The sequence below is a fragment of the Salmo salar genome, chromosome 06 (assembly GCF_965601325.2).
Source record: "Salmo salar chromosome 06, fSalSal1, whole genome shotgun sequence".
NCBI lineage: Eukaryota > Metazoa > Chordata > Actinopteri > Salmoniformes > Salmonidae > Salmo > Salmo salar.
In genome coordinates this window covers 48,269,045-48,289,931 of record NC_138296.1, presented here as the reverse complement: position 1 = coordinate 48,289,931, position 20,887 = coordinate 48,269,045, and the positions used below count along the sequence as shown (strand labels likewise).

The 20,887-nt window shown below is 40.2% G+C and overlaps 1 protein-coding gene across 1 annotated transcript in view; it reads right to left on the bottom strand.

The window, feature by feature from the left end:
* Window positions 1–225: 225 nt before the first annotated feature.
* LOC106607533 (beta-1,4 N-acetylgalactosaminyltransferase 1) overlaps window positions 226–20,887 on the bottom strand; it is a 35,579-nt gene continuing 14,917 nt past the window's right edge. Inside the window, exons 2-11 of the mRNA XM_082976117.1 lie at window positions 19,503–19,630; window positions 19,133–19,282; window positions 18,734–18,840; window positions 18,553–18,590; window positions 15,967–16,144; window positions 15,781–15,867; window positions 13,010–13,191; window positions 5,852–5,995; window positions 4,753–4,984; window positions 226–687 (exon numbers count right to left, since the gene is read on the bottom strand). Coding sequence (XP_082832243.1) covers window positions 503–687; window positions 4,753–4,984; window positions 5,852–5,995; window positions 13,010–13,191; window positions 15,781–15,867; window positions 15,967–16,144; window positions 18,553–18,590; window positions 18,734–18,840; window positions 19,133–19,282; window positions 19,503–19,630 — 1,431 coding nt within the window. The 3' untranslated portion in view covers window positions 226–502. The remainder of the gene's footprint in view (window positions 688–4,752; window positions 4,985–5,851; window positions 5,996–13,009; window positions 13,192–15,780; window positions 15,868–15,966; window positions 16,145–18,552; window positions 18,591–18,733; window positions 18,841–19,132; window positions 19,283–19,502; window positions 19,631–20,887) is intronic.

Sequence of the window (20,887 nt, the reverse complement as noted above, 5' to 3'; positions counted from 1 at the left end):
TAAATTCACTACAAAAATTCCCAACTGTTTCAAATGTTCAAACACATTTTCTTTAAAGTTCAACAAGGTCACTTCCATTACTTTTTATTTCAAAACATGTGCTTTACTTCAAAGAGACAGGTGCCCTATCAATTTACACAAGCACACCCGAAATAGCGAGAACAGGATATCCTTAAAAGGGCATAAACACAGGAATAACGCATCACTTTTTGGACCGCAACCGTCTACTATACTCTATCGCTCTTGTGAGCACAGAACTCAGTAGAGGAGAAAGTACCTAGAGCAACAGTTTTCAGACCGTTCTAAATGTGACTCCGTAAAACCTTTATTTTTTTCACAAACAGTAAAAAAAAGATACTGGTTTTGTCGCCTCCTACTCATTTGCTTCCTGTACATTTTTTGCAGAGAACTGCACCACTACAGACGGGATGCCGCGATTACATATTTGGAATGGTGCACCTCACTATTGCGCCTCTATTTTCACTGTTTACTTCTTTGTAAACTATCCATAATGGATACATTTCAGGTGGTTCTTGAAGAAGTGGTGGGCTAGTTTGTCTTCTACATCTTTTGATTGTTGATGTCGGAACGACGAGTACTTTGCGTTTTCAATTTTGGGTTGGTGGTCAATGCTGACATGACTACAGCTGGCAACCAGCAAACTGCCCAACCCATCCACAAAGAACTCTGAAACAGACATATGGACAGGGAAAATGGAATGGAGAAAAGATTAATTACCAAAGACAGCAGTGCCTTAAGCATAAGAACAGCAACTTGGGTTAAAAAAAAGCAACATGTTCATAATCGTCTATAGCAACAATTGACTTTTTCAAAACTTACCACACGTAACCCAACAACACTGAAACGGAACATCACTCTTGAATTTGTTCATTGTCTTTCTTATTGACACAGCTTTTCAGATTTCCTATTGACATAGTTTACAGACTTGCTGCAATCTGTCGATGTGCCGTTGAGCAAAGCACTTAACCCTAATTGCTCCTGCAAGTCACTCTGGATAAGAGAGTGTCTGCAAAATTACTAAAATGTAAAATGTGTGCAACGGTTTTTACGGGGATTTAACGGCCCTCTTAGCATAGGATAAACTTTAATGTCACTGGTGGGAAAATTGTCTTAGACACACAGTACTGCTATAAACACAGTACAAACAGACTGAAAAATACACACTCAACATTATACGATACCGCCGCCATCCACATTGTGCACTTCTCATACTGTATATCTACATACAGATGAAGTAGGAAGTTTACATAAACTAGTTTTAATGACTCCAACCTAAGTGTTTCAACCACTCCACAAATTTCTTATTAACAAACTATAGTTTTGGCAAGTTGGTTAGGACATCTACCTTGTGCATGACAAGTAATTTTTCCAACAATTGTTTACAGACAGATTATTTCACTGTATTAAAATTCCAGTGGGTCAGAAGTTTACATGAACTAAGTTGACTGTGCCTTTAAACAGCTTGGAAAATTCAAAAAAATGACGTCATGGCTTTAGAAGCTTCTGACTCAGTGCCTCTTTGCTTGACATCATGGGAAAGCCAAAAGAAAATCAGCCAAGACCTCAGAAAAAAATTGTAGACCTCCACAAGTCTGGTTCATCCTTGGGAGCCATTTCCAAATGCCTGAAGGTACCACGTTCATCTGTGCAAACAATAGTACACAAGTATAAACACCATGGGACCACGCAGCCGTCAAACCGCTCAGGATGGAGATGTGTTCTGTTTCCTAGAGATGAACGTACTTTGGTGCGAAAAGTGCAAATCAACCCTAGAACAACAGCAAAGGACCTTGTGAAGATGCTGGAGGAAACAGGTACTAAAGTATCTATATTCACAGTAAAACGAGTCCTATAAACGAAGAAGCCACTGCTCCAAAACCACCATAAAAAAGCCAGACTACGGTTTGCAACTTTACTTTTTGGAGAAATGTCCTCTGGTCTGATGAAACAAAAATAGAACTGTTTGGCCATAAAGACCATCATTATGTTTGGAGGAAAAAGGGGGAGGCTTGCAAGCCGAAGAACACCATCCCAACCGTAAAGCACGGGGGTGGCAGCATCGTGTTGTGGGGGTGCTTTGCTGCAGGAGGGACTAGTGCACTTCACAAAATAGATGGCATCATGAGGAAGTAAAATTATGTGGATATATTGAAGCAACATCAAGACATCAGTCAGAAAGGTAAAGCTTAGTCGCAAATGGACAATGACCCCAAGCATACTTCCAAAGTTGTGGCAAAATGGCTTAAGGACAACAATGTCAAGGTTTGGAGGGGCCATCACAAAGCCCTGACCTCAAATCCAATAGAAAATTTGTGGGCAGAACTGAAAGTGTGTGCGAGCAAGGAGACCAACAAACCTGACTCAGTTACACGAGCTCTATCAGGAGGAATGGGCCAAAATTCACCCAACTTATTGTGGGAAGCTTGTGGAAGGCTACCTGGAACGTTTGAGCCAAGTTAAACAATTTAAAGGCAATGCTACCAAATACTAATTGAGTGTATGTAAACTTCTGACCCATTGGGAATGTGATGAAAGAAATAAAAGCTTAAATAAACTCTATTATTCTGACATTTCACATTTTGAAAATAAAAGTGGTGATCCTAACTGACCTAAGACAGGGAATTTTTACTAGGATTAAATGTCAGGAATTGTGAAAAAGTGTATTTAAATGTATATGTAAACTTCCGACTTCAACTGTACATAACACATAAAATAATCAAGAAGCTAAACAAATAATACATATACACAGTACCAGTCAAAAGTTTGGACACACCTACTCATTCAAGTTTTATTTTTTACCATTTTCTACATTGTAGAATAATAGTGAAGACATCAAAGCTATGAAATAACACATATGGAATCATATAGTAACCATAAAAGTGCTAAAGAAATCCAAATATATTTTTCAAAGTAGCCACCCTTTGCCTTGATGACAGCTTTGCACACTCTTGGCATTCTCTCAACCAGCTTCACCTGGAATGCCTGTCCAACAGTCTTGAAGGAGTTCCCACATATGCTGTGCACTTGTTGGCTGCTTGACCTTCACTCTGCAGTCCAACTCATCCCTCGTGTTTCTTGGTCCCACATCTTTTTCTAATTGGTGTCCTTTAGTAGTGGTTTCTTTGCAGCAATTCGACCATAAAGGCCTGATTCACACAGTCTCCTCTGAACAGTTGATGTTGAGATGTGTCTGTTACTTGAACTCTGTGAAGCATTTATTTGGGCTGCAATTTCTAAGGCTGGTAACTTAAATTAAATTATTCTCTGCAGCAGAGGTAACTCTGGGTCTTCCTTTCCTGTGGCGGTCCTCATGAGAGCCAGTGTTGTCATAGTGCTTGATGGTTTTTGCGACTGCACTTGTTCCATATTGACTGACATTCATGTCTTAAAGTAATGATGCACTGCCATTTCTCTTTGCTTATTTGAGCTGTTCTTGCCATAACATGGACTTGGTCTTTTACCAAACAGGGCCATCTTCTGTATACCAACCCTACCATGTCACAACACAACTTGATTGACTCAAACGCATTAAGAAGGAAAGAAATTCGGATTACAAAAGGGACATCAATGGGGCTGTAGTGGAGCGGGTCAAGAGCTTCAAGTTCCTTGGTGTCCACATCACCAACAAACTATCATGGTCCAACCACACCAAGACAGTTGTGAAGAGGGCACGACAACACCTTTTCCCCCTCAGGAGACTGAAAAGATTTGTCATGGGTCCCCAGATCCTCAAACAATTCTACATCTGCACCATCGAGAGCATCCTGACCAGTTACATCACCGCCTGGTATGGCAACTGCCCAGTATCTGACTGTAAGGTGCTACAGAGGGTAGTGTGTATGGCCCAATACATAACTGGGGCCAAGCGTCCTGCCATCCGAGACCTATATACTAGGCGGTGTCAGATGAAAGGCCCAAAAATTGTCAAAGACTCCAGTCTCCCAAGTCATAGACTGTACTCTCTGTTACCGCTGGGTAAGCTGTACCGGAGTGCCATGTCTAGGACCAAAAGGCTCCTTAACAGCTTCTACCCCCAAGCCTTAAGTCTGCTGAACAATTCATCAAATGGCCATCTGGACTATTTACATTGACCCCCCATTCGTTTTTACACTGCGGCTACTTGCTGTTTAATATCTATGCATAGTCACTTTACCCCTACCTACATGTACAAATTACCTCGACAAACCTGTAACACGCACATTGACTCGGTACCGGTACCCCCTGTATATAGCCTCGTTATTGTTATTTTATTGTGATAATTTTTTTACTTTAGTTTATGGTAAATATTTTCTTAACTCTTCTTGAACTGCATTGTTGGTTAAGGGCTTGTAAGTAAGCATTTCATGTACTTGATTTGAATTCCACAAATTAACTTTTAACAAAGCACACCTGTTAATTGAACTGCATTCCAGGAAGCTGGTTGAGAGAATGCCAAGAGTGTGCAAAGCTATCATCAAGGCAAAGGGTGGCTACTTTGAAGAATATAAAATACATTTTGATTTATTTAACACTTTTTGGGTTATTTCACTGTTTTGATATCTTCACTATTATTGTACATTGTAGAAAATAGTAAAAATAAAGAAAAACCCTGGAATGAGTAGGTGTGTCCAAACTTGACTAGTACTGTATGTATATAAAATAAAAGTATCCCATCTAATGCAGATCTTCAGATCTCAGCGAGACTTCCTGGATAAATAAAGGTTAAAAATATATATCAATTTAAAAGCCAACCTGAATGCGCCACTCTCTTCAGCCGGGGGTCAAAGCCCACTTTGCGCACGGCGTCGGTGCGACCAAGGAATAAGTTGACCACCCCGCTGGTGAAGGAGCAGGTGGGGAAGCCTGGAACAGGTTGGTATTTCACTGCACCCTTTCTGTTCAGACAACCCCCGTCCTCCCCATTACCCTCCTCGTACACCAAAGAGAAGTAGAACTGGCCGTGGCCCGCCACAGAGCCCCCCACCTGATCACAAGAGGCAGAGAACAGAGCAGGTCCACATGTAGTAATAATTATTATTATTCATTTAATTTGTAAAGCACAGACAAAATGCGTTGAAAAAAATTCTATATAAACAATCCAAAACACAGAACTTTTATATATATATTTTTTTTTTCCCCTAAGAGTGTATCTAGAACCTAAAAGAGTTATACTGCTGTACCCATAGGAGAACCCTTTGACTATTTTTAGTTATAGGTAGAACCCTTTTCGGTTCTATGTAGAAACCGTTCTACAGAGGATTCTACATGGAACCCACAAGGGTGTAACCAAAAACAGTTCTACCTTGAACCAAATTGGGTTATCCTATTGGGACAGCTGAAGAACCCTTTTGGTATCATTTTTCCCAAGAGTGTGGAACATAGACAACAAGCAAAGCTATATTCATGTGTTGTCAGATGCAGAGGGCATGAAAACAGAATTAGCAGAGGTCCTTGAAAGCTTTTCTGAACAGCAGGGTATTGACCTGTGCCTTAAACGAGGACAGAGACTCTGCACCCTGACAGTGTATGGAAGTACGTTCTACAGCCGCTCAACTGAAAACCCTGTCACATAGTTATTAGTCTGCTGAAGGGAGATGGACCTGGAGGAGTGAAATGTGCGTGTGGGGCAGGAGGGTAGAATAAGGTCAGACAGGTACTTGGATCCAGAGTTGTGGATAGCTTAGTCGGTCTGAAGCAGGATTTTTTATTTTTTTTTCACACCATCAAGATTGTGAAGAGAGTGTTGAGAGTTGTGTTACCACTGAACTCCAGTCCCAGTCTAAGCAAAACAGGTAATACTTGTTCTAGCCTGGTGACATATCGGGGATCAGGCTACAGTGACTCTGCTCACCACATCTAGTTCTGGTGTGGCCTCCATCACCTCCACCAGATTCTCAATCTTCGTTTTGTCTGTGAACAGGAAGTCGTCATCGACCCAGAGGAAGTATTTGGTAGTAACCTGCGAGACAGCCAGGTTCCTGCCAGCAAACCAGCCCTTTGTGAAGGAAAATGTCCTCAAAATTACTTTGTAATCTGTGATGAAAATATCCAATAAAAGAATGGTAAACTTGTTAACTGCAAAATGTGTTCCCGACTCAACAGTTCATCATCAAAAGTCTTTGGGTGCAGGATTCGAAAGGCATACAGATGTAGGATCTTAATTTGACCAGCACTGTCATCGCAAAATAGTCCTGCAGCAAAGGGATTTGAACGTTTAGTACATAATGTTGCTTGATAGGTGGTTAGGGTATTAGCTGGCTAAAATTACACTACTGTAAATTCCGGACTATAAGCCGCAACCTTTTTCCCAGGCTTTGAACCTCGCGGCTTAAACAATGACGCGGCTAATATATGGATTTTTCCCGCTTTTTTCTACAAAAAAAAACACATTCTGTGACGTGCTCAGTTTTTTGGCGGCATGAAGCTTTCATTAGACCAATGAAATTGCTGAACGGGTTAAGGTCAAACAACTTTTTTGTTTACTGTTTAGATTAAATCGAGCGCTCTCAAACTTCCCATCATTCTGATAACGGTAGTCATTTTGTCACCCTCATCATGGCAAAGACACAGAGAAATGCATATGATGCAGCTTTCAAGTTGAAGGCGATTGATCTGGCTGTTGGAAAAGGAAATAGAGCTGCTGCACGGGAGCTTGGTCTTAATGAGTCGATGATAAGACGTTGGAAACAGCAGCGTTAGGAATTGACTCAGTGCAAAAAGACAACTAAAGCTTACTGCTAATTATTTTTATTTTTTTTACAAGCCGTGTTTCGTTAAAGTCTATTTATTTTTGTTACAAGCCGTGTTTCGTTAAAGCCTGTGTAAAGTTCATATGTTTCAATGTACCGGTAGGCACCTGCGGCTTATAGACATGTGCGGCTTATTTATGTTCAAAATAATATATATATTTTTTTATTCAGTGGGTGCGGCTTATATTCAGGTGCGCTTAATAGTCTGGAAATTACGGTACATAAGTGCAATGCTGTTAATATAACCATGTGTTAGTACGGGTTTTCAGTGAATTTATGTAAATCCCAAAGCTCATCTGTATTTTCTTACGGTGCGTGAATATTCACAGTAACAGTGATCAAATTAAGATCCTACACCTGTATAACATAGGAAAGGAAACCTTGCACTAACTGAAATAGAATGTCTTTAGCAGCTGCAAATGTCTAATGAATGGACGGGTTCTGCCGACAACCTTCTTTAGCGGTAGGAGAACAATTGGCATGCGCCTATTATTTCTAGCTTATGTCACATTGTCATACTGCTTTTCTTCATATTGAACATTTCTTATGTTAATGATAAAAAAAACACTTTTTTTAAAAAAACAATTCCATAACAGCTTCACAATGGTTGGCATGATTATACAACACAGTAAGGACACCTGCTCTTTCCATGACAGAGATTGACCAGGTGAATCCAGGTGAAAGCTATGATCCCCCATTGATGTCACTTGTTAAATCCACTTCAAATCAGTGAGTATGTTTACATGCACGCTAATAATTGGATATTAAACTTATTACGGTAGTAGGCAGATTATGCAATAGTCATCTTACTCTGTTTATCTTAAAAATCGGCGTCAGGTCAAAATCGAAGTAAGCATACGCCGATTAACCTGTTTGGGATAGGGGGCAGTATTTTCACAGCCGGATAAAAAAACATACCCGATTTAATCTGGTTACTACTCCTGCCCAGAAACTAGAATATGCATATAATTAGTAGATTTGGATAGAAAACTCTAAAGTTTCTACAACTGTTTGAATGGTGTCTGTGAGTATAACAGAACTCAATGGCAGGCCAAAACCTGAGAAGATTCCATACAGGAAGTGCCCTGTCTGACAATTTGTTCTCCTTCTGTGGCCTCTCTAAAGAAAATACAGCATCTCTGCTGTAACGTGACATTTTCTAAGGCTTCCATTGGCTCTCAGAAGGCGCCAGAAAGTGGAATGACGTCTCTGCAGTCTCTTGGCGAAAAACAGCAGGAGTTTTTGTGAGTGGTCAGGCAGGGAACAATGACAATGGAGATGCGCGTGCACGAGATGACTCCATGTTTTTCTTTCAGTGTTTGAATGAATACAACGTCGCCCGGTTGGAATATTATCACTATTTTACAAGAAAAATAGCATAAAAAATTGATTTTAAACAGCGTTTGACATGCTTCGAAGTACGGTAATGGAAGATTTTGACATTTTTTGTCACGAAATGCGCTCGCGCGTCACCCTTCGGATAGTGACTTGAACGCACGAACAAAACGGAGGTATTTGAATATAACTATGGATTATTTGGAACCAAAACAACATTTGTTGTTGAAGTAGAAGTCCTGGGAGTGCATTCTGATGAAGAACAGCAAAGGTAATCCAATTTTTCTTATAGTAAATCTGAGTTTGGTGAGGGCCAAACTTGGTGGGTGTCAAATTAGCTAGCCATGATGGCCGGGCTATGTACTCAGAATATTGCAAAATGTGCTTTCACCGAAAAGCTACCTTAAAATCTGACACCGCGATTGCATAAAGGAGTTCTGTATCTATAATTCTTAAAATAATTGTTATGTTTTTTGTCAACGTTTATCGTGAGTAATTTAGTAAATTCACCGGAAGTTTTTGGTGGGTATGCTAGTTCTGAACATCACATGCCAATGTAAAAAGCTAGTTTTTGATATAAATATGAACTTGATTGAACAAAACATGCATGTATTGTATAACATAATGTCCTAGGAGTGTCATCTGATGAAGATCAAAGGTTAGCGCTGCATTTAGCTGCGGTTTTGGTGACATATATGCTTGCTTTGAAAATGGGTGTGTGATTATTTTTGGCAGGGTACTCTCCTGACAATTTAATGTTTTGCTTTTGCTGTAAAGCCTTTTTGAAATCGGACAATGTGGTTAGATAAAGGAGAGTCTCGTCTTTAAAATGGTGTAAAATAGTCATATGTTTGAGAAATTGAAGTTATAGCATTTTTGCGGTATTTGTATTTCGCGCCACGCTATACCATTGGATATCGCTAGCGGAACGTCTGTCCCTAACAGGTTTAAAACACCTGGTTGTCTGAGCAATCTTTCAAATGATTAGGACATGGAAACACCTTAAATCAGCGTAACAGAGGTATTGGATCTGCGCATGTGATACCACCAGCCGAGCGAGCCTCCCTCTTTAGCGCGAGTGAAGTGTGTTCAGAAACAACTGAATGTATGGCTCTTAGTAGTAGTTCACATACAGACTTTATATGTCCGAACTCAGAATAAAACATGCTTCCCAAAAATAGCATGCTCGCTGTGGTAGAACGTTTATTTTGATTGGCGTTTGTCTGCATTTATCAAAGTAGCATTAGGTAGCCTGATTTCAGGTGTGTCCATGTCAACAGGATTGTTATGGCAATCGTTCTTCTTACAAAGCATGTGAATGCCTTAAATCAAACTATTGTATTAATTAAGGGGGGAAGGCAACTCAATATTGGGAAGGTGTTCTTTATGTTTTGTACACTCAGTGTCAGTGGAGGCTGGTGGGAGGAGCTATAGGAGGATGGGCTCATTGTAATAGCTAGAATGGACTAATTAATTTAATTCCAGCCATTACAATGAGCATGTCCTGCTATAGCTCTTCCCACCAGCCTCCACTGCTCAGCATATATTGACAGTCAAAATAAAATCTGATTCTGATATGGTTAGATTGGTGAAAACAATTTACATTACTGGAGTTAGCATAATATGACAAGCTACCCTGACACTGACAAACAATAGGGGTTTCAGCTATATTGTTACAGAATAGCTTTTTTAACAATTGTAGCACAAAAACTACAACCAGTTTCTATGTTGATAAGGTTAATAAGAAAATATGTCAAATGACTTGAATATGGCAAAGGTGTAACAATTTGTATTTGCGTCAGTAAGTGACTGAAACGCATCATACAAATATTGATCGTTAAAAAAAATCTACATTTCTTCAATTGCGGTTTTGTCACAGTACCTTCTAATGCAGGGGCGAAAATCTGATATCAACTTGAGGGGACAATTACATGAAATTTTCTCAAGAGCAATTCCTGAGGGGGACACCAAAAGTAGTGCTGTAACACATAGCCTACATTGTAATATGGTAAATGTATATTGAGGAACCAAAGAAATAAGGTGTTTGCCGTACTCCTAACTACCGGTACCCAAAACTACACAACTAATCACAACAGCAATACCATTGCCTTTAACAAATCTTAGTTCAGTCACCAGTTTAAGTTGAGAGTGGGGGTATCCATGGCATTTTCCAATTATGTTCCTATTTTACAAGTCAAAAAAATTGAGAACCTTTCATAATGTTGCCAAACAAAGACTCAATAAACTTACCTGAGACTCCCTGTCTCTGCCAGTCTGTCCCTGCCTATCTGTCCCCAACTCTGCTGTCTGTGTGCCATCTGTTGCCTGCTCTGCCTAAGGACATCATTGTGAAACATTTCCATTAGAATGTCATTTCTTTCTTATGAACATTTTATCAACTAGTCTTTGAGATATTAGGCTACTAGGGTTCTTACTATGCGTTTTGGTGTATTGAAAAATACTCTGATGTCCGTCTTTTATTTTTCTGCCATTTTTCTACCTGGCTGGCTGGCTGGCTACACACACACACAGTGTGTAGGTTATTTACAGTAGGAGATGGGCTTCTATCATCTATCATTCTATATGGGCTTCGATCTAAAAGGTAGCTAGCAAATGTGAAACGGATTAAAATGACAAGAGTTGACAGCTGTATGAGTTCACCATTTACACAACATATGCTGCAACCTTTTGTAATTTTAATAGTTTGTTTGATATTGGCTGGCTTCCAACAATAGCTGAATTTGCAAAGCTAGCGAGCACCAATTCAGTTTCAGTGGTGTTTGCTATAATCTTTGCTACCCGGGTTAAATAAAGGTGAAATAAAATAAATAAATAAAAGTTCCCTTGCGACAATTTTGCTTTTGCAACGAGACCATTAAATATATTTAAGACAATGGTAGAAGAGAGTGTAGTTCTGTTCAGTTTGGATTTCAGTTTATCGCTAACCTTATCACAGGGACTAACTTACATCATCTGCATGCTGATCTTGGAATAAATTGACGATAGCAAAGATTCCATCTTTGACGACGCCACATAAATGGAATAGGTACTAGCTAGCTTAATAGTTAATATTTGCGCGCTAGCTCTGAATATTCAGCTAGTGTGTGTGCGCGATTGACTGGATTAACCTCACGTCAGTTACGTTCATTGAGTGCCTTTCAGACAGTAGACACGACCCCTCTGTTACCTTGCCAACTAAGGAACTGGCAGTGGATCAAACCATTGTGAGGCAAAGGGTGGGGGGGTTGCAATCTTTTGAAACTTAAAAACACACTATTAAGTTTCTATAATCAACACAATTGCTTTCATTGCGTAATATTAATATTATTTAAATTACATAGTTATGTTTCAGTGATATTTTGGGGGGGGACAAATCATATTTTTCCCAGGATGGGGGGGGTCGTGTCCCCCCCGGGATTTCCGCCCCTGTTCTAATGTCTCCTGCGTGGCTGGTGAGCATTGTGAAGTGAAACAGTCCTACTTCTCAGGAATGGGGTGATAATTAAAGTTAGAACAAAAGTTTGAGCGAAATGTGTAGGAACAAAACCACTTAACTTCTGATTGCGGAACATTTCATCTTCAATCTGAGCCAGATTGACAGCGCTCTGACCCAATGAGAATGGGGAGGCAATCATATTTCGGGGGGGATCCACCCCTGCTACCCCACTGACAACGCACCTGTCCACGTTGTAACCGTTTGCGTCTACACACTGTAGTAAAATGTCTCTTAACCGTCCACTGTGTCTTCATTGTGACCATATCCTAGTGTCTCCCTCTATTCAAAATATTTGACAGATATTCTTTCTAAATAATATTTTATTTTAAGACATATTGGATGCCATAAGTCAATGGCGTCACTTGTCAATGATTTTAGAGGGCGGGATAATGATGATTTAAATGGTTTCACTGTCCAGATCCATCTACACTTGTAAGATATCCAGACAGAATGCGTGTCTTCCTCGGGAGGTGGTCATAAAGATCTGATAACAATTAGATCACAATGAGTCTTTTAATCGTCTACACCCGTCTAAAAATGTGGGCACAATAAGAAAGTGGACAAGATCAGGACAAAGGACACATGTTAGAGCCAGGTAGGCTGTGTTTACGCCAGCTGCCCAATTGTAATATTTTTTGCACTCATTGGTCTTTTGACCGATCACATTAGATCTTTTCACATTAGCTCTTTTTCAGGGCTGATATGATTGGTCAAAAGACCAATTAGTGAGGGAAAAAAATAATCAGAATTGGGCTGCCTGTGTAAACGCAGCCATTTAAACAAGCCTTTTGTTTCAACAATAGCCACCATGAATGAGAAAAATGTATGTGACGTCATCTAAATAAACGTGCATAATTACGAAGGCTGTTTCCTAAACCTGCTCATTTGTCTGACTGCTGCTGCCGATAATGACAATTAAAACTTCAAGGCTTTGGTGGTTGTCTGCGTTCTTCTCAAATGTATTATTATTAAATTCCAGTGTGGCTGACTGGAGTTTGTTACAGACGTAGGATCTTAATTTGATTACTCTTTTGTTGTTGAGAATTTTCCTGCACAGCTAACGTTTGTAATTTGCACTTCAAAATTTGCCAACGAAAAAAAGCGTCAACCCCCACAAAAATGTCCATTAATTATAATCCACATTTACTGTTGCTGCAGGATTATTTTCCTGCTGTAGAAAACTGGCTCAAATTAAGATCCTACATCTGTAAGCGAAAGTCTATGGCAGGTTACCCTTATTGCACTGATCTGCTCCTGGAGACAAATGCATACACCTGGGTTCATTAATAACATTTCAATAAAATGTTATTTCTATTCCTTTCAACTCAGAAATTCAATCACACATGCTCAACATGTATTTTATATCCATCATCAATTCACGTTGAATGTCCACTTTGAGGTTTTCAATTTGACCTAAACCAGCTTGTACCTGTGCTGGGGGCATGATGTACTGTTCAATGTTGGGGCCGTTCACTTTCTGTGGCTCCAGGCTGTCGTCGGCGATGATGATTTTGATGTCCTTGTAATAGGTCCTTATGCTACTGATGAGGACCTGCAGCTCGGTGTATCTCAGAAACGTCTTGGTGACGACGGTCACCCGGTAGTTGATATCTGCAATGAGAGATAATCTCTGGTTTAATGCAGCGACATCCGAGATCCTACTGCAATTGGAGGTAGACGCGTGTTTGCTTTGTATAATGAAAAAATATATAAATGTAACATGTAAAGTGTTGGTCCCATGTTTCATAAACTAAAAGATCCCAGAAGTTTTCCATACGCACAAAAGATTATTTCTCTCAAATGTTGTGCACAAATTTGTTTACATCCCTGTTAGTGAGCATTTCTCCTTTGCCAAGATAATCCATCCACCTGACAGGTGTGGCATATCAAGAAGCTGATTAAACAGCATGATCATTACACAGGTGCACCTTGTGCTGAGCACAATAAAAGGCCACTAAAATGTGCAGTTTTTTCACATCACAATGCCACAGATGTCTCAAGTTTTGAGGGAGCGTACAATTGGCATGCTGACCGCAGGAATGTCCACCAGAGCTGTTGTGCGATAATTCAATGTTCATTTCTCTACCATAAGCCGCCTCCAACGTCATTGTAAGAATTTGGCAGTAAATCCAACCGGCCTCACAACAGCAGACCACATGTAACCATGCCAGCCCTGGATCTCCACATCTGGCCTCTTCACCTGCAGGATCGTCTGAGACCAGCCACCCAGACAGCAGATGAAACTGTGGGTTTGCACAACCGAAGAATTTCTGCACAAACTGTCAGAAACCGCCTCAGGGAAGCTCATCTGCATGCGCGCTGTCCTCACCAGCATCTCGACCTGACTGCAGTTTGGTGTCGTCGCCAACTTCTGTGGGCAAATGTTCACCGTCGATGGCCACTGGCATGCTGGAGAAGTATGTTCTTCATGGATTAATCCCGGTTTCAACTGCACTGGGCAGATGGCAGACGGCGTTGTGTGGACGAGCGGTTTGCTGATGTCAACGTTGTGAACAAAGAGCCACATGGTGGCAGTGGGGTTATGGTATGGGCAGGCATAATCTACGAACACAATTGCATTTTATCGATAGAAATTTTAAAATGGACAGATACCGTGACGAGATCCTGATGGCCATTGTCGTGCCACTCACCACCATCACCTCACGTTTGATAATGTACAGCCCCATGTCACAAGGATTATAATGCACTGCCCCATGTCGTAAGGATCTGTACACAATTCCTGGAAGCTGAAATGCCCCAGTTCTTCCATGGCCTGAATACTCACCATGTCACCCACTGAGCATATTTGGGACGCTCTGGATCGACGTGTACGACAGCGTGTTCTAGTTCCCGCCAATATCCAACAACTTCGCACAGCCATTGAAGAGTGGGACAGCAATTCACAAGCCACAATGAACAACCTGATCAACTCTATGCGAAGTAGATGTGTGACACTGCATGATGCAAACGGTGGTCAAATCAGATACTGACTGGTTTACTGATCCACGCCCCTACAATTTCTTTTTTTAAAAGAAGGCATTTCTGAACAACAATACATATCTGTATTCTCAGTCATGTGAAATGCCGTATTAGGGGTCCTTTTAAGGTTTTATACACAATGTTTGCTAGCGGTAGGCACCAACATCGATAAATCAATAAGATATTGATAACTTTCATATTGGTTTATTCTCCCTGTTAACCTACACTCTTATGTAAAGCACACATGACTGTTCCTGCATGCACAAATCCCTCTCACTGACCTCACAGGCTTTCACATTGGGAAAGTCGGTTTAATAATACGTTACCAGGCAACCGGCAGAGTAAGTTGAAATTCAATTTTATTTAACATCTGGCTTCCCACAGAGCGTTACGGTGGTGGATCTTTGATATTATGGGGCTTCTTTTTTGCTTCCACTGGTCCAGGTCAACGGCATCATACCAAATACCAGGATGAAGGATCTGTAAAGATTCTGTATGAAGGAATGGTCTAAGATCCCTCCCAATGTGTTCTCCAATCTCACAAGGCATTTTATAAAAAAGTCCGTCATTATTCTCGCAAGGGGAGGGTGCTCGAGTGTTGGAAACAGTCATTTTGACCCCATCTTTTTTTACTTCTTAAAAAAAAATCTAATTTCTCTGAGCAATTGTATTACTATAAAATAACACTATTTTCTTGCATACAATATACAGCAACTCAGTGTTTTTTATTTTAGAGTCTTTTTAGCGCATCTTATTCAAAGGTGCCAATAATTTGCTGATTGCAGTTAGGTGATGGCATGTTGAAGTTGGTAAGCCAGCAGAGTTTGTGGCGCTCATGATGAAGATGCTTAAAGATCCACTTTTCAGGAATGGAGGAAGTAAGGTTACGGAATGTTGAATTTGGCAAGCTGACAGCATGTTTGCTCTGCTTTCATATTTTCATTATATGAGGGGTGATGTCATTCTTCCTGATGACCTAATCTTGGTACCTGACGATAGCCCTAAGTTTTGCAGTTTAAAGACGCCGCCATTTGCACATATCTGTAGAAGCTTCATGACCAAACACAACGAATTAACAATCACATTATCTTTAGTGTACCCTTTATGTCTATCCCACCACTCTGATCCTGAGTCTTGATCCTCCCCCTATGGTTGATTCATTATCCCCAATTTCACTTTCGGATACTGGCTACATTACAAGGGAATAAAGGGGGATCTCACCGTTTCCTATGTCATATAAAACAGGCATTGATGTCTGCTGGATGACAATAGGGAAGACAGCCTCATGGTGTTCAAACGTGAAGTGAGCTGGTGAAAGAGCAGGGAAGGGTGGTTTCATATATTGGTTTCAGATCATGTGGAGAGGAAGACATGGGTATGGTAGGAAAGCTGGATCTATGGCCTTACCCAAGTCTCCAGTCCTCATCCGGTACACAGTGCTGGTGTAGGTAATTCGTCCCAGAAGATTGTTGAGGTCAGATAGGCTGGTAGACTGGACAGTGATCTCTTTCTCTACCTGTCCCTCTTTGTCTCTCTCTCCAAGGGCCATGATGGCCAGGACACCACTGGACACACTCAGAGTCACCTGCAGGTACATAACACCATAGCGTTTTCATAGATTCAGGCCAAAAGGTTGAGAAGATGGACCATTTTCCACTTCTATGGAACTTGTGATTGTACAGTTGTTGAATCAATGTGGTTCCTGTTAGCATCTGCATACTTCTTTCGCTAATCAATTAAGTTCCTCTAGGGTGTATTAAAATTAAGTTTTGCTGTTAAAAGTTAGATTGAAGCAGAAAAACACTATGCGAATTGAGATTTAGCATTTAGATATACAGTTAAAGTATGTGTATCTTTTGGAGCACAAAACGTGTCAGCATTACTGTCATTGTAGACAAATGTGAAAAATAGGTGGATGATTTGTTCTACATGGTAAAACATACCACTGCTGGCTGGCTTGCTTCTGAAGCTAAGCAGGGTTGGTCCTGGTCAGTCCCTGGATGGGAGACCAGATGCTGCTGGAAGTGGTGTTGGAGGGCCAGTAGGAGGCACTCTTTCCTCTGGTCTAAAAAAATATCCCAATGCCCCAGGGCAGTGATTGACACTGCCCTGTGTAGGGTGCCGTCTTTCGGATGGGATGTTAAACGGGTGTCCTGACTCTCTGAGGTCATTAAAGATCCCATTACACTTATCGTAAGAGTAGGGGTGTTAACCCTGGTGTCCTGGCTAAATTCCCAATCTGGCCCTCATACCATCACGGCCACCTAATCATCCCCAGCTTACAATTGGCTCATTCATCCTGAAACTATTCCCCAGGTCGTTTCTGTAAATGAGAATGTGTTCAGTCAACTTACCTGGTAAAATAAAGGTACAAAAAAATTTAAAAAAATGTGCCATTAATATTTGTGAAACTGTCTGTGGATAGGCAGTTTGCTAGGTAAAACATTTGAAAAAAACCTTGTCAATACTGTTCATTTCAATGCGGTCTCAAAAAGACATACCATAACCCGAGGAATGAACCAGTGGGGAAAAAAATGATTTGCTGCTAACTTCAAGGAAAGGAAGACAGTGAGAACCGGTGTGATGGTACTGATGATTTGTTTACATAGCAGGTTAGGATAACTAACGTGGCAGGTTATGTGATTAAACTTATCATGCATCCACTAAATGAAGCTGTTGTAGGCATAACAGTGGGAGGAAAGTAACACTGGGTGAAAGTAACATGCCCATTTTCTCAGGTAACACAGAAGCCATCGGACACAGAAATGTTTTTTAGTTGTAGAGTTGTGCTTACATATGTATGGCATCATAGGTTTTAAAAATCATGTTAGCTAGTCTTGGGTGAGACGAAATTTCAACTGATGACCTGGAATAAAACAAACAAATGTTTAAGCACTGGCCATTGCCTCTTCTAGTTCATATTGCTATCTAAATGTTTAAAGTATATATGACATCTTTAAAATAATGCCTTAATTGACTTGATTAGCATCTCACAATATGCTTTTATCGACAGGTTAGTGGTTAAAAAATATATACATAGCTATGATTCTGGGTGTCAATTACCTCAAGCCATGGAAATGTGATAAGCATGATGAGTTTGCCATTTGTGAAGATAATATAAACGTTTATTCTATTAAGTTACAAGGAGTACGCATGACAAAGCCAACTGGCACACATCTGATTTGTAGGGCTAAACATGAATAGTCATTTAACATTTCCATTAAAGAAATGTTGGTTAATATAGCTATTATGTGATCATTTTAGTCCTATTAATAAGCAAAATAGTGGTTGCGCGACATTGCGATGTTGAGGCATGGTTAATTTGAATGAATTTCGAACCCATATACTTATTTATTGAATCGACACAAACAAGAAACTATGGCTGATAGTACCTTTTTTGAAAGAAAAGAGCATTACAAACCAGAAAAAATTTAAATAAGACAGATATTGTGCACTTTTGGCCAGCTGTTAATTTTGCCCCAATCCTGTTTCAGTTTAGACCCGCCTGGCAGGTACAAAAGTAGTATTGTGTTCGTTTCGTTCTCGGTCTTTTTATTTAAAAATAATGTATCCTAGACATTTAATTACAGTTTATAATGGTATAGGACATATATACTGTAAGTTGTTTATCATAAAATATGTTTTTTCAAGCACTATCGATCTCTGAGTAAATAGGAAAAAACTAAAGTGTTACTTTCAACCCGGTTCTCCCCTACATGAAGTAAAAGCTAAGCAGAAAACGGTAGATATGACACCTGATGTAAAGAACCACCACCAAAAAGAGCAGGTAACGCTTAACATTAAGGGTAAAATTGACTTTGTTTGTATCCTGCGTTTGTCTGTACACTGGCTTTAGCCATAACATACACTGCATAAGTTAAGTCAATAAATATCCTTACTGTAAAGTCTTACCAAAGATTCCAATCAAACAGTTGTTCATTACAACATGGAGAACATAAGACCCATTATCCATTCAAAGCGTTTCGAACCAACCTTGTAACTTTGTCTTTTTGCTGCATGGAGAGCTAAACCTGAAATAATATTTTTATAAGCACAATTTAAATATCGAGTTACTAATCTATTGTGTAACTGCTTTGCAAAGAACATACTGTATACAGTTAGTCGTTATTGATGATGGACGGTACATAAACCAAATGGTTATTGCATAGGCTACCTGGTATCAATGTCTTCTGAAGAGGGACAACAGTGAACCCCTGGATTGGATACTGAAGAGGGGAGTTGGATGGAGCAAAAACAAGCCTGTTCAGACTGGAGCTTGTCCTAGGTGATTATCAAAATGGTCCCATTAATGTTTCCTGAGTACAGCACGTACAGTAGGCCGTGCGCATGTGCATGTTTAAGACATGCCAATCAATTTAGTGAGTATTCATGTTCAGAAATGACCTGCTTGCCAGTGTAACGGAATTACAATAAACTAACTCCACAGTTGTGGCTTGAAATGTTAAATGGGTGGCGGTCACGGGGGGGGGGGGGGACGACGACGACGACGACTCGCTAAGCAAGCTAGAGATTTCAGTAACACCAGGTTACATTTGTAGTATTTTTCACCCACCTGATATGATGCTTCCTGTACTCCTCAGCTCTTCGTTTGACTATGTCATCATACCGGTCTTTTGGAAGGTGATCTTTCAGTATGAACACTCTGCTTCCCTGACAGGTGCAATTGGGTTGTCTGAGACTGGTGGATGGTACGGCTCTATTCCTTCACAGGGACAAATAGAACACAATCTGCAAGAACTGGAAAGGTTCCATTGGTGAAGATTGAGGCCCAATATACAATTTCAAAACTGATACAGTACATTATTGATTTTCACGATGGCAAAACCGTTTTAAAAACAAGTGTGTTTTCAGGCTTCACCATAACCGGTGAAAGTCGTCCAACTAAAAGTTAAAACAAACAGTTGCTGATAAAGAAAATGTACCTTATTTGCTGAGGAACTAATTGATACGAGTCTTCCTCTGGTGTGCTATAGTGGTATATGAAGGAGTACATCACTGATGCTGACAGACAGAAAATAGCTAGGACAAGTACCTGCTTGCACCTACCCATCTGTAGAAGACAAGAGCATCAAATTCTGACCAGGTAAGCAATGTCAAATCTTGAAGGGGCTAAGCACTGGGAACAAACTGGTTGAATCAACGTTATTGCCATCATATATATAGTTAGTAGCAGAGCTGTAATTTGAGTGATAAAGCATATTACCCACGGGGCACAGACGTCAATTTAAGTGTAGTTTTGATGTACATTTGAGTTGTCAACTAACAAACAATTTAAAAGTGAAATCAACAACGTGGAACCATATCATTGGATTTAGGTTAAGAGATCCACAAAATTCCTTTTAAATTGTGTGTTAGTTGACAACTCAAATGTACATCAAAACTACACTTAAATTGACGTCTGTGCCCCGTAGGTAATATGCTTTATCACTCAAATTACAGCTCTGCTAATAACCCTTCACAGGGCAGCTTATTATTATTTTTTTGCCAAAAGTTTCAAATCACCACGTTTCCAACCAGTTTTTATGCAAATAAAGTCATACCATATAAACAAGTAATGACAGCTGTGAGGAAAACAGGAAATTTCGATACAATTATAGAAATTAATTATGCAAGAAATGGAGGTGGAAACGTCTTTATGCGGAAATATTGATATAATAACCAACTTATCGAAAGTAATCTTGGAGTCACGTGAGGATATGGTGCGTTGTCCTCTTACAACGACTCGGGAAACCAGGCAGTCTATTAGGATACAGATTAAATAAATGATTAACTTCACAGGGCAGTGAAAGTGCACACCATAGCAGCACCCACTCGTAGCACGCGCTCCAGCAGGTATATCTCACTGGTCACCCCAAAAGCCAATTCTTCCTTTGGTCGTCTTTCATTCCAGTTCTCTGCTGCCAACACTGGAACGAACTGCAAAAATCTCTGAAGCTGGAGACTCATATCTCCCTCACTAGCTTTAAGCACCAACTGTCAGAGCAACTCACAGATCACTGCACATAGCCCATCTACCTACCTCATCCCCATACTGTATTTATTTATCTTGCTCCTTTGCACCCCAGTATCTCTACTTGCACATTCATCTTCTGCACATCTACCATTCCAGTGTTTAATTGCTATATTGTAATTACTTCGCCACCATGGCCTATTTATTGCCTTAACTTACCTCATTTGCACTCACTGTATATAGACTTAGTTTTCTTTTGTTGTACTGTATATTTTGTTTATTCCGTGTGTAACTCTGTTGTTGTATGTGTCGAATTGCTATGCTTCATCTTGGCCAGGTCGCAGTTGCAAATGAGAA